The sequence below is a fragment of the Gymnodraco acuticeps genome, unplaced genomic scaffold, assembly GCF_902827175.1.
Source record: "Gymnodraco acuticeps unplaced genomic scaffold, fGymAcu1.1, whole genome shotgun sequence".
Lineage (NCBI taxonomy): Eukaryota > Metazoa > Chordata > Actinopteri > Perciformes > Bathydraconidae > Gymnodraco > Gymnodraco acuticeps.
In genome coordinates, this window is record NW_022991584.1 from 806,580 (window position 1) to 827,607 (window position 21,028).

General features: G+C 43.3%; 1 protein-coding gene across 2 annotated transcripts in view; it reads right to left on the reverse strand.

Annotated features, from left to right (window-relative positions):
* Positions 1-1,105: 1,105 nt before the first annotated feature.
* The window catches only part of rps6kc1 (ribosomal protein S6 kinase polypeptide 1), a 28,049-nt gene continuing 8,126 nt past the window's right edge, over positions 1,106-21,028 (reverse strand). For both annotated transcript variants that reach the window (XM_034197671.1, XM_034197672.1), the window contains exons 11-16: positions 19,761-19,893; positions 12,950-14,539; positions 11,988-12,077; positions 5,218-5,300; positions 3,538-3,633; positions 1,106-2,707 (exon numbers count right to left, since the gene is read on the reverse strand). In XM_034197671.1, the coding sequence (XP_034053562.1) occupies positions 2,606-2,707; positions 3,538-3,633; positions 5,218-5,300; positions 11,988-12,077; positions 12,950-14,539; positions 19,761-19,893 (2,094 nt within the window). In that variant the 3' untranslated portion in view covers positions 1,106-2,605. The remainder of the gene's footprint in view (positions 2,708-3,537; positions 3,634-5,217; positions 5,301-11,987; positions 12,078-12,949; positions 14,540-19,760; positions 19,894-21,028) is intronic.

A 21,028-nucleotide genomic window follows, 5' to 3' on the forward strand; every position in this document is an offset into this window, starting at 1 on the left:
GCGACACTGCTAACAACTCCCCCGACCTGTGTGTGTGTGTGTGTGTGTGTGTGTGTGTGTGTTGTGTGTGTGTGTGTGTGTGTGTGTGTGTGTGTGTGTGTGTGTGTGTGTGTGTGTGTGTGGTGTGTGGTGTGTGTGTGTGTGTGTTGTGTGTGTGTGTGTGTGTGTGTGTGTGTGTGTGTGTGTGTGTGTGTGTGTGTGTGTGTGTGTTGTGTGTGTGTGTTGTGTGTGTGTGTGTGTGCAGATGGGCATGTGCCCTTTCAGGTAATAGAGGAATGCGTTATGTTAGGTTTAAGTCCAAAGTGAATTTTCAAAATGTGAAAATATTGTCATTTGTAAAGGTTAATACATTTCATTTTTAGATATATAATTAGATAGTACTATGGTAAGTGATCTTAATGATCTGATCCAATTCTTAATGTTTTAAAGCAAGTATCCAAACCATCCATCAATAACTTCAAGTCACTTCTTTGTCAGAAAATGTTTAACTGTAGTAATGTCAAGACAAAAAAGTTGAAGAAATTAAATATATATTCGGGAAAACACTTATTTAATTTTATTAGGGAGTAAGATAAGGAGATTGATACCAAATTGTCTCATATAACTCTCGCGAGAAACTGAATTTCCCCAAAAATATCTTGATATATTAATATTTGAGCCTTGCAAAAAATAAATATACTACATTGCTTTGGTTTATCTTAATGAACATTTCTATGAAAATGTCTCAATAAAGTACCATCTTCCCTATGCTGTTGAATAGAACACTATATATTATTTTCAAAAATGATTGCATACAGTACTTGTTTGTCACATTTCCCCAAACAGATTTGACAAATAATCAAGAAACGTTTAAAACTTGAGCTGGCGATACCAAAGCTGCGATCATAAAGGGCCATCTATATCAAAGAGTGCTTGGGGTTTACATGCCGTGTGTGTGTGTGTGCGTGCTGGCTCACATTACCGTCAGTGTGACACTCAACAGGAGTGACAGCGGCTTTCTAGGAGCATCATCGGCCCGCTGATAAGAGGGTCTGTAGGCTCAGAACACACACTCCCAGATCCTTACACATAATCAGTAAATCTATAAAAGAAGCATCACTCCATGTTCTCATCCAGGTGTGTTTATTGTTATCCAGAGTGCACCGACAGACCCGTAGAGACATACAGCACAGACAAGAATAGAGCATAGAAAACTGAAAATCGGATCTCACTGCGGTGTTAATGTCTGATAAAAAGGGTTAATAGGTAGAATATGGACCAGGTCATTGACATTGTCTGTTAGTTAATTTAGTGCAGCATCTACAGTGGAGTGATTAACTGTGTATTGTTAGAGAAATGTATTACAATGCGTTTCGTATATGCTCCAATAATTCTCATCTGATTAAGAAGTGGTATATATGGCATGTAATTTAAAAATGGCGATGTTAACCACATTACTCAGTAATAAAAGATTACAAATGACAAAATCAGCATTCAAATCTGTGCGGCAAGTAAGTAGATGCAGTGTACAAACATAAATCAATTTTTAAAAAAAAATGGTGATTTGATTGAAGAGGCAGGAAATGATTGACAGGTTGGACATAATCAAGGTTTTGAGACGTGGGAGTACCTTGCAATCAAAACAACATCATTAAAAAAGGTGTATTTACAAAACACACGTTATTTATTGTTCAATAGATCTTTTTCCATAGTGTAAATATATTACATAAATCATATTCTTCCATGCAAAAAAAAGCATTGTTTTCCAGTACAGAGTTTCCTCTTTAATTCGTAAAAACAATCTGTAAAAGGTCTGGTTTTAAACACGTGGTTCAAGCCCTCCTTATTTGTTCTCATTCCCATCAAGGGACCCGTCTATGGAGGGAGAAGGCTCACGATGTCTGTAAACTGTACCTTTTCCCAGCTATAATCTATTAAATAATGAAATCTTCATTTATCTAAATACTTCACCTAACAACAAAACTAAGGCCTACCTCAAAACATTGTGTTCATTGACCTTGTATAGTGTTTATCTGTGTTACTGAAAAAGGGCTGCATGGCTGTAAACCAGTTTAAAAAAAAAGATCTTACATTTTATCCTCATCAAATATAAAGATCAACCTGTCTCACTCACAGCAAATCTCAGTTGGCTATGTGAGAAATTATAAAAGTGTTATATTAGATGGCAAGGAACTGTATTGCATATGTGTTTTTTAGAGAAGTTAAATTAATGTTATGTCAGTTTGAAAGCGCAAAGTAGTCACTTCTCACTTGTGTCATTTTGGCTTAGCTACTGTATGAGGAGTGTAAAAGCAACAATGTCGTAGTGGATCATCACTCAGTACCCGCACTTACTGTATAAATTATTGCACCACACATATTCCCTGCACAAAAAGGTTACAACCTCTATGGGATAAAGAAGCGAGCGATCTACAGGGAAGCTAATACTGCTTATTGGCAAATTCCAGGAAAAGAAAAAAGCACATGGTTAATGAATGTCCATAAAACAGAAGTGTGCAGAAATGCCAGATTTGTATTTACTGTACGTTTGTCCAGTCTGAAAGGATTCATTGAGGACAGCCAGTCTTCCTATCTCTGGTTCACGCAGTCCCACAATGCACAGCGTCTATCTGTGCCATTGCACTCTGGCAAAGAAAGGGTGGGATTTGATATCATCCACGCCTCCCACACCTGCCCCCAGTCTCTCCATCGGATTGAACTGAAGCAACTGCGGGACAAGACAGAGACCAAACATGAGACAACACACATCTTTTTCAAATAAGTATAATAAACATAACAGACGCCATAGTGTCTACTCCTTTACAGCAAAAACCGCACAGAATTCATGGCAGATTGTTGCCATGTTATGTAGAGAGTACATTTAGAAATTACAAGCGTTAAGGATTTGCAACAGGCTTTAAGATAGCAACATGGTGCAAACTCAGCTATTAAGAATATTTTCTCTATGTTTATGGCTTGTGTTAATCTGTTATAATCTGTCGCGCAAATACAAACATAGCCAATCATTTCTAGTTATAGTGAGATTCTTTGCAATATTAATTTTAAATGAGATCTCACTGCTTTCTATCCATCTCAGTTTTCAATACTCTTTTCTTGCATGTTTTACCAATAAAAAGGTACAGTTTTGGTTGCCATGCTAACTCAGTTCTTCTTCTACTGTATTTATTTTAAGCAAACCACTGCTGCTGCTGCTGTAGGGAATAATCTAATATGGAAACTTTTCCCTGGGAAAGACCTGCATATTTTCAATAACCCTCTTAAATGTTAATTAATATTACATTATTATTGTGTTTACCTGCCAGTTAGAGAAAGTGGTAAATATTATTTCTGTGAAAATGCAACAGATTGTCATTATCATCCAACTTTTTTAAAGGCCAATGGTTATGTTTCTTTTCCTACTGCCTTTTCAAGTGCATGTGGAGTTTGTAAAGGAAGAAAAATACAGAATTACCCAAAAACCTCTTCGATCGGGGATTTCTTTGAGTTTATAGTAACAGTAGATATATGCAAGTTCCCAGTAAGACCCCAGACTCTCACCTTCTCCAGCAGAGATCTGGCCTCCTCTGAAACAGACTCTGGGATGTTGAGAGCCGTGTGGTGACCGATTCCTGCGGGGTGGCAGCGCAGCAGGGACTGTACGGAGGGAAGGAGGGGTGGAAAGAAAAGATAACTATCAATCAAAACAGAAAACTCACAGACTGAAGAACAGATATACTGACACCCGTACAGCCAAGGTCAGTGTGAGAGCACCAGGACTGGACAAATAGGAGGAGACCAAAGAACCACCTGAAACAACACTGATCAACGACAACAAGGTAATAATGGTTTACCCACTGTTGCTCTTTCTTAGAACTTGGTGTGTGAGTCAGGAAAGGTGAGTGATGACATGGAAAAACATATTGTTTTTGGTTGGTTTGAATACAGAGCAACTTTACAGGAAGAACCAACAGTTAAGCAGCAGTAAATCTAAAAGCTTTTGATTTGTTTTTACAGTAAAATATGGCCATATTAAACTGTCAATTACAAGGAATTGTTGCACTCAGTCGAAAAAAAGACAAAACAAAAATCTCAGAAGTGAGAGAAAGGGAGCAGAAGACCTGCAAGTGCTTTTCCAACCACAGAACGCAGCCCCGTTGTTCAAGTAATTGACAATAATGACTGTAATCACAGTGCGCTGCAACCGCACATCTTTCAGAGCATCTACAACTACAAATTGAAATCGCTAGAACACAACGTGTGCGGCAGGAGAAAGCCTGTGGACTGTTTGTGTGTGTTTTCCATCAGTTAAGTCTGTTGCCTCTCTCTCTTTACGGGCTGCAGGAGTGCTGGCTGGGTTCCGAGCCGCAGCCAAGACTGCTCCAGGCGAGATCTTATCCTGCAAGGATCAAGACACACTATGTTCCTGTGTGTGTGTATCCTTGCCAGGGCTGTACCCAGACATAATCATCAAAGGAGACATCTGTGTGACTGAGTTGTTTTTTTCTCAGGTAAGTGGGTGTGTATGGTTCGACATAGGAACACTAACCTAACACTCAGACTCGTGTTTAGGGCCATTGATGGGAACGGCTGATCGCTGATATGAAAACATGCCCACTGGCAATCAGTTAGAATGTATTCAAATGTAATAGACAATGAAATATTGAAGGGACGCTGTGCACCTGCACTGGGTGTCTGCTCGAGCAACTGTGCGTGCGTTTGTCCTTCAAGAGAGCAGCAAGTTATAATTAGCATGTGTACACGTATAACAGCTGAGTGGGTATCTTTTGTCTTCCATACAGAAACGCTCAGGATCTCTCTTAAATGGATTGTCCCGCAGACAGCCATGTTTTCAGCACCTTGAGAGCTGCCCCAGTCTTCACCTTCCTCGCCGACCTCAGACAGGCGAGCTCCGAGCCCGGCGCTGCTCCAGGAGCCAGCAGAGGGGCCCGGGTGGAGCTGACCCCCTGGCCCAGCAGATGGAGCTCAGGCTGGGGGAGAAAGTCACACCGACACCCCTGGCACTCCCAGAGAACCAGAGTAAGAGACGGGAGCCAAGACGCACCTCACACACATGCACACTCCAAAAAACAACAAACTACAAACACATACAGACACGCGCACAGGATCACACACAACCTGGCACAACCATAGAGAGTGTTGGAAGCCAAGACACCTACAGACATCCCACAACACCTTAGCAACAAAGATAACATTTTTCCCCTAGTTTTTTTGACTCACCATGCCTGTCAGGAGCTCAAACAGCACGGCGCCCAAACTCCACCAATCGCACGCGGCCGTCTCCTCACCGATACCTCCTACCTCTGCAGGAAGAGCAAAAAGGGAGGCAAGACACAGGGTTAATCAATAGATCAACAAGCAGATAAATAGCGCATGTGCTGGGGAAGAATAATCAACTGGTGATGGCTGTAAAATAAGAGCGAAAGCCTTAAATGTGTGAACAGAATCATTCACTGATCTAAAGCTGTGTTAAGTCTCCACATGAAACCCTGTTTCAGACTGACATCTTGTTTCCCTTATTATTTAATTGAATTGACAGAAATCAATTCAAAATGAACACAAAAACAAGGACACAGAGACACACGCGGTTTCACACACAGTCTCATAAAAAGGGTGATTTGCATAATAAAAAAGCAGTTAAATTGAGGAAACCGTCTGCTGCAACTTCACACCATCTGCATGACCTGACCTCAAACACACACACACACACACCAAGAAATGTAAAGCAGGAAAACTGAGGAGAAATAGTATAGCATCTTTTTTCAGATGTTTTTACCATTTTCAGCCCCTGAAAATAATCTACACTGCAGAATAAAGCTACGAATAACATTCATTTTCATTATCAATTATTCTGATGATTTTCTTTTTTTAATAAAGGAATTGTATGGCTTATAAAATGACAGGAAATTAGTAATTTGAATCAAATGTGTTCTGTTAAACAGTCTAAATAATTGAGTAATTAAAATCAAAAATGTGGCTAGAAAAATTACTTCAACGATGTATGTGACTAAATCAAGGCACCCTTTGAAAAGACCCTGCTGACAGTCCATCTCTGAGGTTTCTGTCTTGACAACTAAATAATCACAATCAGAATACCTTTATTTGTCCCACACAGGGGACATTTGCATTTAACTGACATCCTTTACCATCTCTTACTTTTATAAAAGTTTCCCTATTTGGTCTTTTGTAAGTCTGTAATGTATCCGTTAACAGTCTGACTGGCAGCATGATGGAGAGATGTTGGGATTTGACAGTGTGTGTCAAAGTAAGAGACAGAAACGGAGAGGGATACTCCTTTGCTAAAGTCACAGTATATGTGTGTGTGTGTGTGTGTGTGTGTGTGTGTGTGTGTGTGTGTGCTGCAGCTCCACTGGGTACCAGATGGCCTCTTGTGCCGCTCAGCTTGCCTCTGCTCTCTCTCCAGAGGGCCGGGACCCAGGGTCACGGCTGCGTGTGCCCAGAGACCAGGCTCCTCAGCTGGGGGAGCGTAAGAGACAAAGACCCCTCGTCTCCCGGAGGCTGCTGGGAGCTCCGGGGGCCTGCGCGGCTCTCTTGCAGCAGAGGTTAGAGAGGGCTGTGATTACGACTAGTACACACAAACACTCGCACACACACACACACATGCGCACACACACAGCCAACTGAGCAACCAGTCTTCAGGGCTCCCCAGGACCACTGTTTTGACAGCCAAGGAGAGAAGATCGTCATTGAATGGACTAGTGATACCTGCGCAGTTACGAGCTGGAGGGGAGATACTGGACACACACTCACACACACAAGCACACGTCTCAGAGCAAGGTCGATGTCATCACAATGGATTAATGTCTAAGGAGCTGCAGGGAGAGTACAGTGGAGCTGGCTACACTTACCGCTCTGTCAGAGCGAGGCAGGGAGAAAGGGAGATGGAGAGAGAGAGGATGGGAGGGGAGAGTTAACCGCATCCACAGGCCATGGGTCACTCAAAGCCCACTGTGGAAATGTGCGATACCTCCACCAAGCCGGCATTTTCTTTCTTGAATAGCGCATGATTTAAAAACAAAAGGAGACTGAGGAGTTCACTTTTAAAAACAATACAGAGTGTTCACCTCGTGGCCTCTTCTTCTTCCCTTTCCCCTCTACAATGCAGTTCCCTCCTGCTTTGTATCTTAATCACACTCCATCTCCTCTCTCCTGGGGGCCATAAGGAACTTTCTCTCTTCTCCTCTTAGACCCACTTCCTTAAAAACGTAACCGACAGTCATTGTTGAAAGGGGAAGTGGAGTGTACGCAGGTAGGAAGTAAGGAGGTATCGTGTGTGAAGTTCCAAGACTGAGTGTGTCTCAGGGAGGTTTTGTTCAAATGGAGCAAATTATGGAGGAAACCGAATAAGGTACACAAACAAAACAATCCTATGACTGATCTTCACCATGAGGACAGAACATATTCAAATATAAAGCAGAAGTACCTTCAGGGTGAATGGATTACTTGCAAAGCAACAAAACGACAGCTCTGTGTCAAAAGGGGAACTAACTTTATCTTCCATTAGATCACACTGTGGCTGTGCAGGTACAAGGGGAAAAAACAGGTGAACACAAACAGCGAGTATGATGATGGGTCATCAGTTACTGACTGGTTACTTCTGGGGAAGGATATTGAATTTCCCTTTTCTTAGAAGACAATCGGTTTCGGCGTGGCTTCCCTCTCGGCAGAACAATAAACAATAACCGATCCTGCTCCGCGCTGTCACTCAACAGCTTGTGTGTTTTCTTTCTTATTAGAGAACAAAACGTGAGCCATCTGATGTTTATCAATAATGACGAAATGGCTGGAAAGTAAATAAGCGTCAGTGCAGAATAAATACGATAATACCCTCCTGCCACCGTATTTTCCGAGTCCCCTCCCGTGTTTTTTTGGGTGTGAATGTGTGTGTTTAAATAACATGTTTCCCTCTGTCTTACACAGACACACACACATACGCACATACGGTCAAAGCAGACCCCCTGCTAGCTTTCTGGCAAACACTCGTAAATCTGTCATCAGGAATGAAGCCATCGCTAGAGCTGACCCTGTCTGGATAAACAGCAATACATAACAAGGGCAGGACACACACACACACACACACACACACACACACACACACACACACACACACAACACACACACACACACACACACACACACACACACACACACACACACACACAAACACACACACACACACACACCACACACACACACACACACACACACCACACACACACCACACACACACACACACACACACACACACACCACACACACACACACACACACACACACACACACACACACGTACGAAATAAAAGGTATTTAACAGCGATTACTTGGTTAAATGTGTACAATCAAAAATGAAAAGAAAGAAAGGTGGACGTAAGAGACAGAAGAAAAAGAGAAAGAGTTGCCAGTGTCTGGGTAGGACAGTCAATAGATATGGAAGCATCTCTTTAACTCAACAGCAGGATAACACCCCCCCTGCTGGCTGCTAACATGTACAGCATGCATTGATCCACATGGGATCTACGGTGGTTTCACTAACATCACCTTTCACGCCTGGGCTGAGGTTCAACTCCAGACATTTCACTAAAGCGCTGGCTTCACATAGTTACTGGGAATCTTGTATTTATTGTTAGATAAATATGATTACAAAAGCACCATTCTATAAAGTGATTATAAATGATGTTGCTTTAACATAAAGACAAGTTTTTATACCGTGTCCTAAATGTATTACATTCCTTTTTGTCTCCAAACTAAACTATATCTATATTGTAGTTTTTTACCTTCTGGTCGTATTTAATGAGAATTTTGTTAAGTAAATTATTGACATCATTTGTCAAGTAAAGAAACCACACATTTTAAAATGTGTTTAAATGTTCCCATTTTATTTGATTCCACTTAAATGTTGTCTATTCAAATGTAAGGAATACCTTTCAGTTTTTGACTGTTGCGTCAGAAAAGAATAAAACATTTGAGTACAGCACTTTTAAAAAAAAAGAGTGATTCAATTATTTCATGGTGAAAATAGCCACTTTTCCCCTGAACTGCTGCAATAGTGCTGTTATAACTACATTTAGTAAGAGTTAATGATACACAAAATGTACACTTTAAAAATAAGTAAAAATGTTTAATACTGAATTCATTCATTTCAAACTAAAAAGATTGTTCTGCATATTACCTTTCAAACCTTACCATACACACTGAAGTATAACCCCCCCCCCCCACAGTGCTAATATTAATAAGGATATGACTACATTGATTACAAAGACTTGAGTGGCTCGCATGTCTCGGCTCGGCACTCAGACCCTGAGCCACATTATGCATAAAGCTCCTTTTGCTGAGCTTTACTCCTGTGCTCGTGTCTTTAGGTCATCTACTGCTGGCCCCTGAACATTATGCCTGTCTGTGCTTCTATTCCCATTAGTAGGCTTTTAAACAAGCTGTTGCTAAGGGAATCAAAACGCACACTTTGGATATTAGATAGAGCATTTGTTGCTTTCAGATTTATTACAACAGTGGCATACTGTATGTTCCAGTCACAAGGAGGATTTAAATCTGAAGTGACCTTCCCGGCTTGAGAGAGAGGATGAATATGAGAGAATAACTTAATATAAGTGCGTGGGAGAGTGAATGGGTGAGAGGGTTGTTGTGTATGTCTCAGAGTGTTTCCGGAGTTTTCAGCTAACCGTTATCCACCCTGCATTTTATTTATTTATTTCTGTCTATTCAAGACGGACTTAATTACACTAAACATAACAGGATCTAGCAGGAGTGTGAAGCCAAATGTTTCAATAGGTTTAGGGAGTAACAACTTAAATGCAACGCTGTTATTTCAATCGAAAATAATATGTTATTAATCAAGATGTTTGTGAATAATATGGGGATGGATTGAAATATATCAATTTTAGTAAGAAGCGGTTTTAAGTATATTTCTGGACAATTCCTCATTGGGACACATTTGAATGCAACGCCATCATGGGCATGGTCTCAGCATCCAGACAGGCATGTTCAATTGGTATGAGCTCAAATTGTGGTTGTGGACTGGTTTTGATTGGTTCTCTGGTTTGTACTGCCTCTCGCCTGCCAATCATATCAATGCAAATTACTCTAAGCAAGGCAGGTGACCATGTTGGCGGACAAGAACGCCTTTCAGTGCTGGAAAATAAACAATATCAGCCTTCGTAAATGAGAAAAGTACGAAACAGTTGTTCGAAAGGTTATGAAATGTATAAATAAAAATATCTACAATACATTTACATTTTAACAGGATTACTCTAAATCTGTAATCTATTATATTTCCAGAATCACCTTAACCCTTTGCTTAAAGCAGCAAGATATTGTAAAAAAGAACCAAAATGCACCCCCCCCCCCCCCTTACACACAGGAGTGCTAAGTAGGGACATGGTGCTGTAGTCTAGCAGCAGTTTGTTTTAGGCAGCTTGTAAACAGCATGCCAGAGCTGCCACGAGCCTGCTGAGGGCAACACGGGGGTTACTGCCTGCTGCCGGCCGCACTGCTGCTCAACAGCACACTCTCCAGGACCGAGAGGGAACTACAACAAGAGTCAGCCTCTCAAGACTGGGGCTGCAGTCGAATAGTCCAAAAATCAGCTCCTAAATTCTAACCGTATCGTCTATTCCTTGACCTCTGAGTGAAACGTCACGGGGTTAAGGGATAGTCAATAGGAGAATTCAAAAGGACTTAGGAGAAGAGACTGCGGTGCTTTAGAGAATCCGACTGCACTTTCACTATCCGACGTGTTTATGAATGTGCGTCTGCTGCTGTGGGGAAACTATGGAAACTAGTTTTCTATACGGCGGACTACAACATGGATGTATAATAAGAACGAGGGACTACTGTAAACTCATCTAGAGACTCTGCACCGTGCTCTGATGCTGTTGTTTTATGAACGTGGACAACAGAGAAACATATTCTTCATGACCAAAGTTGGAATTGAAATAAAAAGGAAAGTGAAACTTCTGCTCGTCACCCTCTCCCTCCGGTCCACATTAATACAAATGATCCCAATACGTATGATTGTATGAAAAGATCTTAAAATCAATACAAATGTATTTATTATAAACGTTAGTCCTTCACATATATCACTGTGTATATCACCATTCAAACATCTTTTAAAAGTTGAACAAACCCCACACAGCTCAGTGAAATGTTGACTTTATTTGATCATTTCAGTAAAAACTAACGTTCATATTTCTCTTTTTGATTATAATACTGATGAACGTTCAAAACAAAGCACTTTGGCAACTTACCACCTACGTTTTAAAAAGCTTAATAAGCACTGTAACTTTCATGATATAATTTCTCCGTCATAATCGTTTGTTTCCGTGAACGGCCGACTGTTGAGTGACGGCAAATGCTGCGGCTGCAAGGCATTGTGGGGCAGCATTTTCTCCTCTCCTTTCGGTAAGAGAGGTCCAGTGGTTCCTAAGCTAAAGGAGGTTATAAAGGAAGTTTGAAACCTCCTTTCCTATCGTCTAGAGAATTCGAACGGCACTTATCATGGCTGCCACTGAGGGACTTCCGGGTCATTTCATTCGGTTAGGAAGGTTCCTAAGCTAAATGGACTATTCGACTGCAGCCTGGGACCACAAGATGGAAAAGAGTTATTCTTCATATATTAACCAAAATGTGTTTTTTTGACATGTATTATAATACTGGCAGGGGGATTATTCCACGTAGCCTTATGATGTGGTTTCTTAAAGTCAAGAGAAAAAAGAGCTTCATTTGGATTTCTGCTCATTTAAAAAAAAAAAAAAAGAATACTATCCATTTGTTTCTACTCCATTTGTTTCTACTCCCAAGAGTATGATTGTTTATTGTCATTATGCACCCTGCATGCTATTAACCCCACATAAACCTCCTTACAAACATACCCAAGAAACAAGGCTCATAATTAAGAAGTAAAAAGTACATCAGTCAAATCATAGAGATAAAGTGTGTTAGCATGTGTGTCTCACCTGGTGCACAGTACATATCAGCGACTGCCTCTTTGTCACAGGACTCCTCCACATCGTTCCAGCTGCAAAAGTAGGTAAGCTGAATATGACCTAAGGAGACAAAGAGAGAACCTCAGAGAAAGAAACATCCACCTAATGCTCCTCCTCCGCCCGAGTGTCTCTACTTTTCAAACTGTTTGCTCACCTTTAAAGCACTTCCTTCCTCCGCTCCTTTCCGCCTCTCTACATCCCTCCGCAAGCTTTTCAAGCACACAGCCCCGGCGATTACTCCTGTTTAGCGGCTACCCGTTAACGCTATCATTAGAACTAATGGTGTCATTAGGTAGCCGTGGCCATTAGCCGAGGCTAGCCAGACTGATGCACCACACTACGCCGTTGATGGGCCCTTTAGAACAATAATTACCACCAGGGAGACGAAAACAGCCACTCAGCTAATTAGACGCTTGTTGATAACGAGGTGGAGAGAGATGATTGTAGGGCGACAAAAGGAAGAAGTTGAGGGGGGGGATCTGTGACCTCCTGGTAAAACAACACTTTGGGGGAGCCTTCCTTTTTGTAACACGATTACATTATTGTTGACTCATAAAGGCCCTTAATCTAATTGTACCTGCTCTAAGAAAGTAGAAAGATGAGACCTTGACTTTATGATTTGCTTTTTGCTCAAGAAAACGAGATCCACTTATGCTTAATTCTTGCTGTAAGAGAAATATAAGCAGATATCACCAATATTTCTATTGGATTTCCTTAAGTTATTGAACTATTAACTATTTTTTATTTGACATACATTTTTTTATTCATGAGCATTCAGGAGGTTACTTCAAGTTCCCTGGCCTTTCTATTTGGGGGCCTGTTGTCGGTTTTTTCTTTAAAAACAGACGTAAAAATACATATAGATAGCTTGTTGTCTCCAAAATAAAGTGCCTAGGGTTAGGGTCTAGCTGTGATAACAATGGAAGTCTTACCTTGGTGGTCGAGCAGGATGTTTTTGGGGTTCAGGTCCCGACAGATGATGCCCTCTCGGTGCAGAGAAGCCAGAGCTGTCACCATCTCCACCGCCCAGCATCGTATGAACTCCTCCGGGATAGAAGCTTGGGAAGCAGCCAGCGACAGCTCGTCCAGCTCTGCAAACAGCCGCGATACTTCTTTATCAAATACGCTGCCACCTGTATTACTAATAACTCCTGATGAATCCCCATCAAGACCTAATACATTCCCAACCCCGGCCGTGATAGAGCCTGTGCTTGTGCCACTTAGGTCTGTATTTACTCTTGCACTGGCCTCCAGTTTCTCATTTAGAGAGTCTGTAACTGGAAGGTCAAAGGGAAGGTCGTTATTTTGGCATGCGGGATCGACCATAGTTTTGTCAGAGGGCTCTTGTCCGAACGCCAGGCTGCAGTCATCCCACAGCGAGTTGAAGGGAGAGGAAGATGTAACACTGGTGTCGCAAGTAGCAGACGCTGTGCATAGAGATGAAAGCTCTTGCTGCTCCTCCTCTTCCTCAGGCTGGCTGTGAAGCTGCAAAACATCCGGCTGTATGAACTTCTGAGGAGACGCTGTGACCTCGAGGCCCAGACACACGCCCGATGTGTCTAGTTCTTCATGTGAAGAGTCCACAATCCCCCCCGTTACAGGCAGGTTGACCAAAAGGTCTGGCGGTTGGCCCTCGTCCTCCACCACTGCCTCTTTAAATGAGATGACTGGCACTGACTCGTTAGAGCCTTTATCGCTACAGTCCAGCCCCCAGAGCTCAGAGCTGTGACCTTTGACCTCCTGAGCCAGCTCCGGAAGATCCTCAGCGACATCAAAGCCCAGATCGGATGTAGAAAAATGCTTGTGAGAGGGGCGCTGCTCTCCCGAGTCAAGACAGGTCAACTCGCTCGTACTGTCTTTACTGTCGATACGGAAAAACTCCATGGGCGTGTGCTTGGACTGATCCAGAGGAACGGCGGGGGAGGGCAAGGGGCTGAACACCTCCCCGTGGTCCTGACCCTCGCCACGATATTGCTCGTTGTCGAGGGTGTGGCCGCTTTTCTCGGATGACTCTGTGAAAAAGCCGAGTTCCTGAGAGCTGATGGGTGAAGAGAGGCTGTCGTTGCTAAGCAGCGAGCGGCTACGCAAGGAAGTGGTGGTGGCAACGGGCACTTCCAGTGACAGCATTTCCTGTTCGCTCCTCTCTTCTTCCTCCTCTAGCGCATCTGGTTCTACTTTGTCTTGTTCGTACTCATTACAAAGATTCAAATAACTATTGGTGCACTCTTCCTCTGAGGTGGCTCCGGAGTCGGACTGGGCGCCTATTTGTTCAACACGCCGGGGGGGGAGAACCCTTTTCTTAGGAGAGGCGTTGCGTGGCTCCTCTTTGTTCTGCAGCGCTGAGACAGGATGAGAACCGGCAACCGGGCCAGAACCGGCTGAACCTGCTTCCAGCTGTGGGACGGCCGGCTGGGAAGAGTGGACCGCTGCTGTGTGGCTCTTCTGGATGTAGGGAATGTCAAAGCTGTCGTCAGGGCTGGTAGTACGCATGAACTTTCCGATGTGAGACCACAGCTTCCCACCTGGAGAGGAAGGAGACGGGGCATTAACAACAAAGAAACTGTACTACAACTGTACCAAAGGTCCTTTTTTCAGGAGAAATTCAAAGCTCGACTGTTGTCATTTTATTTCTGAGGACATCGGCCTAAAAAAAAAGTGAATTTGTTGTTTGATTACTGCTAGGTCGCCCCTTTCACACAGGTGTGGTCCTTCCCTTGTGTGAGGCATGAAAGAGAGCACTATAACTGTTGGAAATGACTTAACATTAACAAAAATGTATTGAAGAAGTTTTTTTTGTCTCTTAAAAACAAGGGGACACTACTTTTGAAATAAATGAAATGTAATAAATGCAAATTTGGCATTATACAGTGGGGCAAAAAAGTATTTAGTCAGCCACCAATTGTGCAAGTTCTCCCACTTAAAAGATGAGAGAGGCCTGTAATTTTCATCCTAGGTACACTTCAACTATGAGAGACAGAATGGGGGGAAAGAATCCAGGAAATCACATTGTAGGATCTTTAATGAATTAATTGGTAAATTCCTCGGTAATATAAGTATTTGGTCACCTACAAACAAACAAGATTTCTGGCTCTCACAGACATTACATTACATTGCATTTAGCTGACGCTTTTATCCAAAGCGACTTACAATAAGTACATTCGACCAGGAAGACACAACCTTGAAGAAAACAGAATCATATAAGTACATCATGTTTCATAGAGCCAAACATTTCAAGTGCTACTCAACTGGCTATAGATAAGCCAGTCCTTTATTAGTATATAAGTGCTTTGTTAGCAGTTCTTTGTTAGTAATTCTATCGCTCGAGGTGGAGTCGAAAGAGATGAGTTTTCAGTCTGCGCCGGAAGATGTGTAAGCTATCTGCTGTCCTGATGTCAATGGGGAGCTCATTCCACCATTTTGGAGCCAGGATAGCAAACCCACGTGTTTTTGCTGATGGGAACTTGGGTCCCCCTCGCAGCGAGGGCGCAGCGAGTCGTTTGGCTGATGCAGAGCGTAGTGCACGCGCTGGGGTGTACAGTTTAACCATGTCCTGGATGTAGGAAGGGCCAGATCCATTCGCAGCATGGTATGCAAGTACCAGTGTCTTGAAGTGGATTCTAGCAGTTACCGGAAGCCAGTGAAGGGAGCGGAGGAGCGGAGTGGTGTGGGAAAATGTAGGAAGGTTGAAGACCAGACGAGCCGCTGCATTCTGGATGAGCTGCAGAGGACGGATGGCACATGCAGGTAGACCAGCCAGGAGGGAGTTGCAGTAGTCTAGGCGTGAGATGACGAGAGCCTGGACGAGAGCCTGGACCAGAACCTGCGTCGCTTTCTGTGTCAGCTGGGGACGTATCTTCCTGATATTGTAAAGCGTGTATCTGCAGCAACGGGTTGTAGCAGCGATGTTTGCAGTGAAGGACAGGTTGTTATCTAGGATTACACCCAGATTCCTTGAAGTCTGAGTCGGGGAAACAACAGAGGTGCCGATGTTGATTGTCAGGTCAAGAGTGGGACAATCTTTTCCCGGAAGGAAAAGCAGTTCAGTCTTGTCAAGGTTGAGCTTGAGGTGATGAGCAGACATCCACTGAGAGATGTCAAAACAAGCAGAGATGCGTGCGACGACCTGGGTCTCTGAGCGGGGAAAGGACAGAATTAATTGGGTGTCGTCAGCGTAGCAGTGGTATGAAAAACCATGCGGGCTAATGACTGATCCGAGCGAGTTTGTGTACAGGGAGAAGAGGAGGGGACCGAGAACAGAGCCCTGAGGGACCCCTGTAGTTAATTGACAAGGGTCAGACTCGGACCCTCTCCAAGTTACCCTGTAGGTACGGTCTTTGAGGTATGAGGTGAGGAGGGAAAGTGCTGAGCCTGACACTCCAAGTTCTTGGAGAGTGTGAAGGAGGATCTGATGGTTCACCGTGTCGAATGCAGCAGACAGGTCCAACAGGATGATGACAGAGGAAAGGGATGCTGCTTTGGCAGTGTGCAGTTCCTCAGTGACAGCAATGAGAGCAGTTTCTGTGGAGTGACCTGCCTTGAAACCAGACTGGTGCGGATCCAGAAGGTTGTTCTGATGGAGATAACAGGAGAGTTGTTTAAAGACAGCGCGTTCAAGTGTTTTAGACAGGAACGGGAGTAGAGACAGGCCTGTAGTTTATAACATCAGAGGGGTTGAGAGTGGGTTTCTTTAGGAGAGGGTTTACTCTTGCCTCCTTGAGACTGTTTGGAAAGTGACCAGAAGTTAGAGAAGTGTTGATGAAATGGGAGAGAAACGGTAGAATATCAGGAGCGATAGTCTGAAGGAGGTTTGAAGGGATAGGGTCCAGAGGACAGGTGGTAGGGCGGGCAGAGGTAATGAGGGTAAGAACCTCACTTGGAGAGAGAGGGGAAAAGGAGGTTAGTGTGTGGGTGGAAGGGGGGTCTGGTGACCCAGCGGTGAGTAAAGGTGAGTCAGAAAAAGTAGAGCGAATATCATCAACCTTTTTTTCAAAGTGTTTAACAAAGTCGCTTGACAGAAGTGAGGAGGGGGGAGGGGGCTTTGGGGCCTCCTCTGTCCTCCACTCGTTAACTGTATTAATGGCACTTGTTTGAAATCGTTATCAATATAAAAGACACCTGTCCACGACCTCAAACAGTCACACTCCAAACTCCACTATGGCCAAGACCAAAGAGCTGTCAAAGGACACCAGAAACAAAATTGTAGACCTGCACCAGGCTGGGAAGACTGAATCTGCAATAGGTAAGCAGCTTGGTGTGAATAAATCAACTGTGGGAACAATTATTAGAAAATGGAAGACATACAAGACCACTGATAATCTCCCTCGATCTGGGGTTCCACGCAAGATCTCACCCCGTGGGGTCAAAATGATCACAAGAACGGTGAGCAAAAATCCCAGAACCACACGGGGGGACCTAGTCAATTACCTGCAGAGAGCTGGGACCAAAGTAACAAAGGCTACCATCAGTAACACACTACGCCGCCAGGGACTCAAATCCTGCAGTGCCAGACGTGTCCCCCTGCTTAAGCCAGTACATGTCCAGGCCCATCTGAAGTTTGCTAGAGAGCATTTAGATGATCCAGAAGAGGATTGGGAGAATGTCATATGGACAGATGAAACCAAAATAGAACTTTTTGGTAAAAACTCAACTAGACGTGTTTGGAGGAGAAAGAAGGCTGAGTTGCATCCAAAGAACACCATACCTACTGTGAAACATGGGGGTGGAAACATCATGCTTTGGGGCTGTTTTTCTGCAAAGGGACCAGGACGACTGATCCGTGTAAAGGAAAGAATGAATGGGGCCATGTATCGTGAGATTTTGAGTGACAACCTCCTTCCATCAGCAAGGGCATTGAAGATGAAACGTGGCTGGGTCTTTCAGCATGACAATGATCCCAAACACACCGCCCGGGCAACGAAGGAGTGGCTTCGTAAGAAGCATTTCAAGGTCCTGGAGTGGCCTAGCCAGTCTCCAGATCTCAACCCCATAGAAAATCTTTGGACGGAGTTGAAAGTCTGTGTTGCCCAGCGACAGCCCCAAAACATCACTGCTCTAGAGGAGATCTGCATGGAGGAATGGGCCAAAATACCAGCAACAGTGTGTGAAAACCTTGTGAAGACTTACAGAAAACGTTTGACCTCTGTCATTGCCAACAAAGGGTATATAACAAAGTATTGAGATTAACTTTTGTTATTGACCAAATACTTATTTTCCACCATAATTTGCAAATAAATTCTTTACAAATCAGACAGTGATTTTCTGGATTTTTTTTTCTCATTCTGTCTCTCATAGTTGAGGTATACCTAGGATGAACATTACAGGCCTCTCATCTTTTTAAGTGGGAGAACTTGCACAATTGGTATATGCCCTATTCTTAAAAATCAGCATTAGGCATTGAAAAAACCCAAATTGGTTCCCCATGTCTATTGAGCCCCTTTAAGTCTGGAGGAAACATTTAGATGCACACCTTGTCCAACTGGTAATCGATTCACTATTTCGAAGGCAGGTGTCAACAACATTGAATCTAAAAAATATAATAAAAATGTTCTTCTTCTATTTATGAGATGTGCCTAATGTTCACTGTTCTTCAGGAGCTGTGGAAAGGCAAAGAGAAAGCACAAAATACATTTGTAATCCCTGTCTTTGGCTTGTGGGGCTCCTTAGGTACTGGAAGTCTTTGGTGAAGAGGGTCATTAGTTTCCACTTAGGAATGAGTAACCAAGGCAAACAGTTATGACTGAACCCAAATTGGCCAAATGGGGTTGTGCAATGTTTGCATTTTGACTTCTCTGTCACACACACACACACACACACACACACACACACACACACACACACACACACACACACACACACACACACACACACACACACACACACACACACACACACACACACACACACACACACACACACACACACACACACACACACACACACACACACACACACACACACACACACACACACACACACACACACACCACACACACACACACACACACACACACACACACACACACACACACACACACACACACACACACACACACACACACACACACACACACAGCACTTGGAGAACAGCATCTGTTGTGTGTGATGAGAACAGATAGGGAGTTCACAGTGATGATAATGATGGTGGGGCAACTCGATGGCTTAGAAAATAAAACCATCCACATGTTGTTTCGTCCAATGTCACTCAGGTCACTGCCTCCCTCCGTCTGCCTGTCTGTCTGTCGTCATTCAGCCAATCAGCTGCTGACAGGATACTAAAGAGGCATAAAGCGCAGCCCTGGATTTTGTGGATCAGAAACAAAAATGTATTTTTTTTCTGCGGCTATTTCTGATTAGCTTTATTAGATCATGTTCGTACGACATTAAATACTGTTCAATAATATTAGTGCAGCGTGGTTATGGAGTGCACCAGATTGAATAGGTTACAGGGCATTAAAAAGTATGGTGGCATTACATTGTACCCGCACACGAGCTACACACACATCCTGGAGTGAGTGGGATGTAAGGAGGCCCAGGTGTTGGCATAGCTAATGAAGCATGGCGCCACCTGGTATTCAGAATAATGACCTGTGACACACACCCATCTCTATCAAACATCTGTCTGGAACAAGGGCAGAGAGAGGAGTGGGAGAGGAGCGCAGGAAGGATCAGGTGAGGAGACAGTTGGGAGGTAAAAAAGATAAAAGGGGGGGGGAAGATGAATCTGATGGGATGTGCGCGTCTTACCTTCAGCGTACTGCAGAAGAAGAAAAACGGTGTCTTCGGAGACAATGAATTTCCTCAGCTGCACCATGTGTGGCACAGAGGGAGGCATGACTGTCCTCTTCGTCCGCCCACAGTCACTGCTCTTCCTCAGGCCCTGCAAGGGGAAGGCAGAGGAAGAGGAGGTGAGTAATAACAGGAGAGTTAGGGCATCACATAGATAATATATAATGCCAATTTTGCATTTAATAATTGTATTACAGTTCATTTATTTAGAAAGCAGAGTCTCCCTTTTTCTGAGAAACAACAAAAACTTGTTCTGCAGAAATGAAAGTTACTACAGGATATATTTTACTTTTAATTTCAAGCTACTGTAAGGCAAGGCAAGTTTATTTATATAGCACCTTTCAACACAATTCAAAGTGCTTTACAAAAATGAAAGACATTAAGAAAATGGCATTTAAAAACAGTCATTAAAAAGCAAAGATAATAAGATAAACATTAAAAGAAAAAATAGTACATGAATACAATTTACAGTGCAGTTTAAGATATGAATAGTTCAATTAAAAGTAGCGGCAAAAAAAAAAGTCGTCAGCCTGGATTTAAAAGTAGTCAAAGCTGCAGCGGACCTGCAGGTTTCTGGGAGTTTGTTCCAGATGTTTGGAGCATAATATTGTACACAATTTCTACACTATGTATACATTGTACACTATGTTTATATGTTAAAGGTCCCATGTCATGGCCATTTCCACTGATCATAATTCCATTGTTGAGGTCTACTAGAATACATTTATACTGTGCAATTTTCCAAACTCACATTGGTTTCGCATACAGCATCTCTGTAAAGTATGTGTATTCAGCAGTATTCACTCTCTCCACTAAACGGCTCGTTGCAGCTCTTGCCCCCCCCTCCCTGTGAGCCCAGTGTGCTCCGATTGGTCGGGACCAGTCGGGACGTTGTGAATTGCGCTGAGCTCCGTGGAGGTGTGATTTCCTTGTTTAGCGATACACAGCGAAACACAGCCAAACTCACCCTGAGCACACACAAAGTCACAGCCGAAGTAAAAACAATAAGTGTGGCTTGATATTGAGTAAGAAAAAGGTTGGTAAACGCAGAGAGAATGGGTCTGCAGAGAGAATGGGTCTGCAGAGAGAATGGGTCTGCAGAGAGAATGGGTCTGCAGAGAGAATGGGTCTGCAGAGAGAATTTCGCCGCGATCCCAACTGTCTGTTATCAGCCTGCAGCCAGGGAGGAGAAATCAGCAGAGCTGCCTGCACTGAGTGTGTGAGGA